Source organism: Hydractinia symbiolongicarpus, chromosome 9 (assembly GCF_029227915.1).
Source record: "Hydractinia symbiolongicarpus strain clone_291-10 chromosome 9, HSymV2.1, whole genome shotgun sequence".
NCBI lineage: Eukaryota > Metazoa > Cnidaria > Hydrozoa > Anthoathecata > Hydractiniidae > Hydractinia > Hydractinia symbiolongicarpus.
In genome coordinates, this window is record NC_079883.1 from 19,047,087 (window position 1) to 19,057,529 (window position 10,443).

At 35.2% G+C, this 10,443-nt stretch overlaps 1 protein-coding gene and 1 long non-coding RNA gene across 2 annotated transcripts; both read right to left on the bottom strand.

The window, feature by feature from the left end:
- Positions 1 to 3,107: 3,107 nt before the first annotated feature.
- LOC130657259 (transmembrane protein 229B-like) lies at positions 3,108 to 4,657 on the bottom strand. The gene is made up of 2 exons (XM_057460240.1): positions 4,205 to 4,657; positions 3,108 to 4,048 (listed from the first exon to the last, which is right to left on the bottom strand). The coding sequence occupies exon 2, from the start codon at positions 4,030 to 4,032 to the stop codon at positions 3,574 to 3,576; it is 459 nt and encodes a 152-aa protein (XP_057316223.1). The 5' UTR covers positions 4,033 to 4,048; positions 4,205 to 4,657; the 3' UTR covers positions 3,108 to 3,573.
- A 4,240-nt stretch (positions 4,658 to 8,897) lies between these two features.
- Positions 8,898 to 9,658, bottom strand: LOC130657252 (uncharacterized). Its single transcript, XR_008985091.1, has 3 exons — positions 9,464 to 9,658; positions 9,218 to 9,301; positions 8,898 to 9,072 (listed from the first exon to the last, which is right to left on the bottom strand). It is a non-coding gene; the product is annotated as an uncharacterized LOC130657252 (long non-coding RNA).
- Between the last annotated feature and the right edge of the window lie 785 nt (positions 9,659 to 10,443).

Below are 10,443 nucleotides of genomic sequence, written 5' to 3' on the forward strand. Positions count from 1 at the left end.
ACAATGAAGTGAGGATATGGTCGAAATTTTTTCTCGAATAACCTCTTAGCCTTGGGAGGCTTTTCGCACTCCCATGCAATGACAAGATTGTACCCCAGCCCTCGAATGTGGTCTTCTTTAAATTTGGTACGATTGAAATTATTTTTATCTACGTTGGTTCGCTGTGGTTGACATGGTTATCCATGCCATTTGCAGCCGTGATATTCGTATACTGTCTTTGTATGAGGATCGTACCCATCTACCCTATAGACCTCTTTATCATCGCGTATCACACGCTCCCCTCCATGTCCACAAAGCGCGCGGTGGATGTGTCGGCCTGTTTGCTGTGACATGGCCTCAATCCATTGGCATGCCGCGTAACTGAAACCATTATCGGGATAGAATACCTTTTCAGAGCTACTCTGCATGCGCTCGATCTTTTCACCTTTGCAAATGATCTTGGTCTTGATGCCTTCGCATTCGTTATTCTTGAGTCGTGTGAGATTTTCGGATCTGGTAAATCTTTGTGCACAAACCTCGCATTCCCAATGCTGCGTCAATACATCCATCTTCTTGATATAGAAACAATGACCCTGCAGCATACCAATATTGATCGTGTCTAAGTCTTTTTTGTATTGGCCTTGTCCGTATACGAGTCGCCATGGGGCTTTATCGGTGTTTGTTTTTGGTTCAAAGACTCTGATATTAATTTTGAATTTTTTAGCGATGCCCTCCAATTCCACAAGCCTTGTAGCACGTACCTCTCCCCTCTTTAACTTGGGTTCCTCGTAGTATTCACGAGCTAATTTGAGAGCTGGCCTTGTGGGGAACTTTTCGCACTGTTTTCGCTCTTCCCGGTAATGAACAGCTAGGCATCTCCAGAATCACAAACTGTCTGTTCTCTGGTCCGTCTTGTCAAAGCTATAAATGCACCTTTTTCCGCGCAACCAATCTGGTAACGGGCCACATCCAAGTAGGAACTCCCTCGTAGAAATTATCTTGATCTGCACGTGCTTGAATATTATTTTACCTTCATATGCTCCTGGGGTCTCGATGGTTCTGTCGGGTGGCAAATAGGCTTTTGTCCAAAATTCCGCATCTTCCAAATCAAGGCGTTTCATCTCACATTCATCGATGAAAGCCTCGATGTCAGCCATGCTTGAGAGTGACCTGGAGCTCTTGGTTTTGTGATAATTCGCAACATCTCCACCGCCTCGGTAAATATCGCAGCCAAATGAGTATATCACATTCACACGCATGTTTACATGGGGGGTGATTTTTCGCATAATGGTATCTGTCAATGGCTGGTTAAGGTTTTTGTTGAACCTCTATGTTTTGATGCGGTTTCCGTCTTCTATCATTGCCGCATCATCGTTAAAAATATTATGGATATCCTCAATTACATCAGTATTGGTGGCATGCTTAGATTCTTTCCCAAACATGTGTTTAAGGTCCTCAATTCCTTGGTATTCATCTTCGATGGTGACCCGTTGAACCTAACGGTATCCCGCACGCTCATTAGTTTTTTAGTGAGAGCTTCGCGAGTTGCCGCTACTGGTGCCGACACGGTATTATATATTTTACTGATTGCATTTTTGAACCAACTCATATTTATTATAGGTAGATTTCAATTTAAAGCAGAAAAATTTTTGATTTTGTCAAGGATTGAATAATTGGTGAATTTCCCTTATTCTGTATACTAGCATATATACTATTGCGCATGCGTTGATGACGTCATGTACATTTAACTTACATTTAATATTATTTTGTGTTGGTTATTGGCATTTAATATTTTATGTGTTGATATCAGCATATGATTTCGTTTTTACTTGTTTTGGGATGGAGGTGGTGGTGGAAATGGTGAAAGCGTGGTTTTTGGGGGTAAAGGTGTGAAAGGAGCGAAAACCTGATTATAATCACTCCCTACTACTACTTGAAGCGTTGTCATTCCCGAAATTTATTCCTTTGCCTTGTTGTAATAGAATGCAACGGTATTCCGCACACTCTGTAGTCGATCAGCAATTGCGTCGCGAGTTGCTGCCACTGGTGCAGACACAGTGCTATATAGTTTGCTAATTGCATTCCTGAAACAACTTATCTCCTTTCTTATATACACATTTCAACAACGTCCGAGAGTTATTTCGAGGTTTGTCACGCTACAGCGCATGCGTTGATTTTTTATGATTATTAGTATCATTAGGGAATAACCCCTTTGACTCATTTTTTGTATGATAGGGACTTAACCCTTTTTGAATTCCATGATGTTACAGCGCATGCGTTGATGATCAGTGGATTTTTGCTGATGATGAACGTATTTTTGTGTAATGGAGCGTGACAAAAAGTTGTGATGTCATAAGCGAAACTGTGTAGAATATTTTTTATAAGAGTTTGACCGTGATTATTGAAAAAGTGTGTATGGAAGGACCCGCTATACTAGCTATTTTCGATATTTTCAGTTACGATATTTGATCTTACATTTGTTACAGCTCAGTATTCTTTTTATGATATTTTGACAAAAAAAAGAGACGTCAGATGTTTTTCATACACTTAGGTACTAAATTCGGTTTTTCCCGACTTTGATTTAGCAAATTTCTTGCATCCGCAAAAATTTCTTCCGCAATATCTTTTTTGAGGTCGCTATTCCCGAAAATTTATTTCGCAAAATATGCCATTTTTGGGTCACTCATCCGCAAAAATAAATTCCGCACAAATTTTTTCCGCAAATAATTTCTTCCCTTAAGGTAATATTAACTTGTTATGTGCACTTTAACATGTGCGAAAAAAAAAGAATACAGGGCATTCACGTCCACAGGACAATCTAGTACCCCCATGACGTTAGTTCACGTTCTTGATGTTTTAAGCAAATGTGACAATAGGAACGACGTAATTCGATAAACATCAAAGTGGAAATAAAACTAAGTTTTGCGCAGGCGCGGAAACTTAAAAATTAAAAGTGTGACGTCAAATGACAACTACGCACCCTCGAATTGGTGTGTCAAGTAAAAACAATCCCTCTCCAATTGCTTTTTTAAAACGGCTGATGACTGCCAAAAAACGTTTTCTCAGGGTATTTTTGACGAAATCAGTTATGGGAAGCTAACAATCTTTAAGGACGGCCGGACAAAAAATAGTTTTTTTCCAACTCTTCTTTTTTCGTTTGATAGTCAAAAAACTTGTTATAATTACGTTTGACAACTATATACTAAATCTAAATAGTTAGTGATATTTATTAAATACTATACCTACTGTGTCATATGTTTCAAAATGGTTTTGACAATAAGAAAATTTATACTTGACGTACAAAAAAGTTTCTTGGAGTATTTTACTGTGTACGTGTAACTTATATGGTTTAGTTCGAAAAAACATATGAAGACTTTAAAACATTAAAATTTAATAAATAAAACTGTAGCGTATTTTTTTCTATTCTTATAAACGCACCACTGAAATGTGTAAATAGCACCAACTGCAGCAAAAGTAAGAATACAGCTATGCAGGGGACTAACATTTTATTGTTATGTAAACATTTTTTTAAGATTCGAATCGTGAAGCTTCACCTTGACGGGCAAGAATTTATAATGTTAGAGAAGATAAAAATTATGTTTCAACATATTGCAAATTTAATGCACACTTTATAACTATTTTTTCACACAATACCACAGCAATAACCCACATTGGAGCGTAATCTAAGGTGATCAATCCATGAACGTGATATGTTGTATAATCTTTGTAGTTCCACGGGCAAGCATTTAATTGTCGCAAGAGTAGTCCAGTGGAAAATTCCCATAAGTATGTCCAAGCAATATACACTAGGATACGAAAAGGTAATATCAAGTATGGTTTGATGAAAAGCGATATTCTTTCAAGAATATAGATGGATATTCCATATATTGGAAATGACCATAGGGACGTACAGCCATGCAGTTTCCAGCCATGATCATATTTAGTATCAACAAAAAACCATGTAGCAGTAAAAACAACTTCTGTGAAGAAACCACATAGACCATAAAACATAAGCTTTGAAAAAAATGGTAGTCCTGTCTTTGTAGTGACCATGTTCTTACTAAAGGACCTAAAAATACTTAGTTAATATAGAATGCAGATACGTCAACTCAAAACAAGAAAGTCTTTTGGATTATGTTGCAAGCAGAGTTGCCAGATCGTTGCTAGAACCGTTTGTTTAGATAATCACAAAATAAGGGCAGTTAGTTAGCTAGCTATAGCTTACCATCACAGTTATAGTGGGGCAATAGTATACCATAGTAGCAATCATAGGACCATGGAAATCCTCACAAATGCTACGTTAAATACGTTTTTTTTACAGGTGGTACATAGCTAGTAAATTTTCTATTAGAATTCTTGAGAACAAGATAAATGATGTAAACATAGCTATATATAAAGTTTTTCCTATAGACTATGCTAATAGCTAGCTAGTTAAACACAGTTTAAACATTCAACATAAAGTTCAGCCACAGGTAATTGAGCCTTGAATGCTAAGTTGAGCGCTAAGTCCAGGAAAACCGTGCCACACGTCCAGGTAGACTGCTGTAGTAAGCTCGCACATCATCATAGTGTTTCAGGTGTAATATAATTAATACACCTTATGCCGATTTCAAAGCGTTCGGTAAAATATACACTTGCGAACTGCGCGGCCTGGGCCCTAGATAGTTTTGGTAGGTAAACAAACGAAATCGTGGGTGAGCTAGTGCATGTCGCATGCTAATCTTTCCTTTATTCTTTGAATTTCCGCGCCCGCAGGCGTAGGAAATTCTTTAAAACCGTTGTTTTTTTCTTTCGGAGCATTTTTTGAGAAAAAATCGATTTGGGATTTCAAGTTCCTCCGTCACAGATTCAAACTTCTTACCCAAGCTCCCTAACTACTGGGAAGTCATCTAAATGACGTTTCAGGCCAAAATTGGTATTTGTTTTCGACAAAATTTGGCACAGTTAACAAAAAAAGTGTGCTAAACATAATGGTGACATAATAATTTTGATTTTTGTCACCTAAATGTCATTTTAGGCCAAAATTGGTCCAAAAATTATAACTACGTTATTTTAAACAAAATTTGGCACAGTTAATAAAAAAAGTATGCTGAAAATGATGGTCACATCAAAATTTTGATTTTTTGTCAACTAAATGCTGTTTAAAACCATAAACGTTTCAAGCGCAAGACTTTTAACTATGAATGATCAGAGCTTCATGCACCAAACCTCTTCGAATGTCTGGCACGATAACACAACGAATTAGCAGGTTGTCATCAAATATTTTGGTAGCGAGCGGAAATTCTTAGAGCCCCCAGGGCTTCTTGTTGAATTTGAAATTGTATTTTACATTATCTTAACATGTCAAGACATTGTCTGTTAGTGGTTGCTCTAATGGTGATTACAAACTTAACAAATGGAAAAAATCTCACTCTTGTATGAATCAATCATGTGGATGTGATCCCCCTTTCAGGTAAAGTAATATCTATTAGGTAGCTAAGTTTATGAATTATAGTCGTGTCGCTTGTTCATGTAAACATAAACTATGTTTTTACATATGTAGGTTGTTTCCATTTCCAACCGAGAAAAAGGAAAAAGAATTGAGGGGAAAATGGTTACAGCTAATTAATCAATTGGACTAACAACTGCTGGGTTCCAGGCAAACAGTCAAGAGTTTGTTCGGATCATTTCATTGATTGATACCCAACAAAGGAAAACCCCTTTCCATCTGAAAGATTGGGATACCAATCAGCAGGAAAAGTTAAAAACGAAAAGAAAGCTATTGATGCTGCATCGTCATCATCACAACACATCGTAGCTACTAATGATATACAAGCATCTGAATTACCATTAGTAAATGATAGTGAACTGCCCATTGATAATTATGATGATGCAGTTACCGTAAATGATATTTTGATGGTGTAAAATGCATATCAATCTTCAGCATACGATGATACATCTCTTGCAGCATTTACTTCCTATTCAATTTTGACATTTTTCGTTATGTTAGTGAGCATTGCAAAATTTAGTTTAAGTATTTTGTTTTATCATCACTGTGCCAAATATAACAATCACAAAGATATTATAATAAAAACTTTGGTTAAAAGTAATCAACAGTTGGAAAGTAAAGTGAAATACTTAAACAACAAAATCAAAAAGTTGGAAAAATATTGTACGTGTAATGCTCCTATCGATCAAAAACTGGTTTTACTGGTTTAATATCAAAAAACTTGTTTGACAAGCTATTTAATTACATCAAACTAAATGTCCGGCGAAAGTGGAGAGGGGCTTCTGTCAAGACAGCTATTGTTCGTTAATATAAAAAATCACCAAAAAAATTGGACCACAGTCAAAGTTGTCTGCAAGAGAAGAATTTTTAATGTGTCTAGTAAAAATTAGGCTCTCCAATGTTGACAAAAGACGTAAAGAAAACAAATGAAACTACGCATATTAGTCGAACAAGTAATACGACGTTTTAAAACATTTCATGTCATTGGAAGAGAAATGACTATCAACCTTACTCATCATATTGATGACCTTATTATAATATGTGCCGCCCATCACAGAAAGCTTCACACAGCTTGTTTAAATTTTAATTTCTGTGCAGAAACAGACAAAAAACGCCTTTATAAGCAAAAACGCGCTGGGAACAATTAGCAGTTCAACCGTGCGTTGTTCCCAAGACATATACCCGACATAATATAAACTAATTAAAACATCATTAACAAAATTGCTAGGGTCTACCCCACAAGGAATTTCTGCACATGTGAAGTGATACCAAAGTGGGCATTTATCACACCCTACACTAAAATCTTCATATTTCGTTGGTTTTGTAGATAGCGGTTTTTGACATACTCCACACAGATAAATTTCGATCTTTGGATTCTTTGTTGTTTTATTATTTTTTGTTTTCTGGATCTTGGCTGGAGGTGTGTCTACAATAGGTGGTTTTTGTTGAGATTTTCTGACCGATTTTTGTTTGTTTTCGTTCTTTGTTCTATTTTTATTTAGCTGATTCTTAATTTGACCATAAAACAATTCTGGGCATAAAATGTTTGACCAAAAACAATCAAGTTCTATTTGCATTTCCTCCCATAATTTTTGATTAAAAAATATTCTTTCTAAATGATAGCCAGCTGTTGTATACACCAAAAAATCACAGTGGTTTCTACCTGATACAGCTAATTGCCCTTGCACCTGAAAATAGTAACTGCAGTCTGTTCTTAATGTTGTTATCTTTTCATTCTTATCGCTAAGAGTTTGTTCCAAGTAGGGTAAATTACATGTTGGTTGGTCTCCTTTGATCGAATAAGGTGATTTGACTTCTAATAAACCTTTTCCACAACAGTCGCATTTTTAAAACTCTTTAACAAATGTATACCTTGCTGCTAAATCATCAATTCCACCCTCAGTAATCTTTCCCCGGATGTGTAAAAAGGTTTTCAGAGCGTTGACACTCCACATTATAAATTTTTCAAATGACATTTCGTTAAGTATGTTATTATTTTCATCCATGGTAAAAACACGTGTTGCCCCCAGAGATATTTGTTTACAATTCGCGACGCACGCGTCGCCCGTGGGGTTTAAATTGCAGAATATACATAAACAAGACTGAATATTTATTTTGCTCCCATATGTTCTGGCATTTATATCATTAGTTCTTATAAACATAGATGGCAGCGAAGCTTGAGAGCGCAATCGGTTTCAAGTTTGTTTTGATTTGTTTATATAAGAAGGATTTATTTTGAGTAAGATATTAAAAACCAATAGCTTTTATTCTTTTTTTCTTTAAATACCCTTTTAATAATATAATATATATATATCAATTCCCCTTATAAACGGGACAAAACTGTACATACAGCTATTTACGGTTTTAGTTTGTTTACCTACCAAAACCGCCATTTTGAAAATATGACCCTTTAAATATTGTCTCTTTAAAATGCGCGCGCATTACTTTTTCGAAATTGGCACAAGGTGTATATAAATTTTTTTTGAATAACTTTCCTGCAACTTTAACTAAAATAAAAGTACAGCTTACAACCTGTTGTTATGGCAAAGTGGACTTTGAACCCCTGTTGTCAGTAACAAAGCCTACAAAAATTGGTCCAGGGGTCTAGGATTTAATATTGATACCTAAATGATAAGTGATAAATCTCTCAAAGTAGCCTATTCTTTCTAGCACTTATTTTATGCTTCGCTACTGAGAACGGAGGGTTCAAGTCCAACTTGCCCCATCGTAATAGAAAATTAAAGATGGCATCCTAATTCCAAAATCGCATATTGACTACATTTAAAGTGCATTTTCCTGCAAGTTTTTTTTCAATTAAAGTACAACTATAAAAGTTACACTGTAAAATAGTCCATGCTCTACCTCCTGAAAACACAGAAAAATATCATGTTACAAATGTCTGTGAGAATAGGTTCCTCATAAGTTTTATGCGGTTTTAAATTCAGCTAGCTAGTAGTAGCAGGGGCGGATCTAGCCAGGAGACCCAGCGTAATTTTTCTTACCACCGGGAAATCGGAGTAGTTAAGGTGGGAAAAATTACGCTGGGTCTCAAACGATTTTTCTGCGGCCAAAATCTGCCGCGCTTATTGATTGGCTAATTCCATTGTTCTTTGCTCACGTGGTCCATGTCGGGGAAAGCCCTTTTCATCCGAATATTCAGCGAGTGGTTTCACGGGTCCAGGGCAGCGCCCTGGAAGCCAACGCCCTAAACGGCTAAAATAGCTTCTTTCAGACTTATCTTTGATAAGTAGGTATACGGTGTTTTTTTTTAGTTTTTTAGCTGACGAAGATTATATTTTTGCATGTTTTTTTAGCTGATGACGAAGATTATATTTTTGAATATTGTTTTGTACAACTTGAGTAATTAAAATGTTGTTTTTTAAAAATTTTGGTGTCATGCCTTAATACTTCTAGGGAACTTATATACATATAATATACAAGATTTATTCCTTTTTTATCAAGACTGCTACACTTTTAATCGTCGTTCAGGATATTTAACATTTTAAGTCTTTCTGGATATTTTTTGCCAGCATATCGATTATGTCATCTAAATTTATTTTCATCTCGATGTGGATATTTAGCAACACCAAGCCATTAAATTGACCCTGAGAAAAGTTTCAAAATTATAATTAAATGCACTTAATGTTGTGTTTCACAATTAAAACAGGTAACTCAATAAATTAAGATACACGACAAGATTAAAAATGTCACATTCTCCTTAATACGCAATGTTATATTGTAGAAACATACCTGGGTCATCAAGTTTCTTGAATATGTCTTTACTCGTCGTAGCGTTGATATAGATCTCTCACAGGAAACTGGTCGTTACTGGCACTACGGCAAGGCAAGAATATGTAAAATCTTGCAGATATTTGGGTACAACATAGAAATATGTGCAGCTAATGCATTATTATATATTTCCAAGAAATAAGGAAATAAAGCTGCAATGTATAGAACCTTCTCTTTTAAAAACACAAGCAATAAATTACTACTTACCTCTTAAACGTTTTGTCTTTTTTCATGGTGGTTGGAGGTATATACAAAGTGATTTGGCTCAAATAACCCAAATTTCATTTTTCTCACCTCACCCATAATGGTTATACATTCGCTCGTATATTCTGTACTTGTTCTTGAGGTAATCAACCCATTATTAAAACTTCTATGGATGTCACCTATATCATGAGGGTATATGGTTTTAATATTTTTCCCAATAACTGTTGCAAGAGCAAGTATATTCATTAAAGATCAGAATCTTGTATTTTAAATTAGGATTTAGGATTATAAATGGCTTTCTTGATGACACATGACTTCCTATCTACGTTTTTATTTCCTGTAAATTCATCAGCAACATCATGAGGAAATATTTACGCAAAAATTTCTCTTTCATTATGAGGAAAGTTCTCCACAATCTTTTTGTTAACATTTTGTGAAGCATAGAAGTTAAAATGTAAATGCAGCTCAATCAGAACAGCAGCTTGAAGTAGATGGCAAAGGCTCTCATTTCCAACAATTAATATGGAAACAGAATTTTATAAACAATTGCCGTTTCCAGTGGATCTAAATAAAAAAAATAAATTATTATTTATAGACGATAGTTAGCTACAAAGCTTTCTGCGAAAACAAAATGTTAAAATAAAATTATAAAGCAATCAAATAAACTATAATAACTAAGTTTATATATATTATTGATTAGATGTATTTATTGAGGATAAAAGTTCAAATATAAACAAAACACACTGTTTATAAAAATTCTGCTGAAAATTTTACTTGCTGGTATTTGAACTTATCATGTGAGTAGCTAGGCAGCTAGTAACTATTTCTGTATTTAAAATTTATATTAAAAAATACACAAGTAAACAAATAAAATTTCTTACCTGCTTAAACATCAACAAATAGACTCTGTAGGAAATTTTGCCAAGTGAGCATCCAGTAGCTAGTGTCTGTGAGATTCAGTCCAACTTTCTTCCCAACCCTTG

Excerpts from the sequence above, each read along its gene's own strand:
- LOC130657259 (XM_057460240.1), bottom strand. The coding sequence starts at position 4,032 with ATGGTCACTACAAAGACAGGACTACCATTTTTTTCAAAGCTTATGTTT.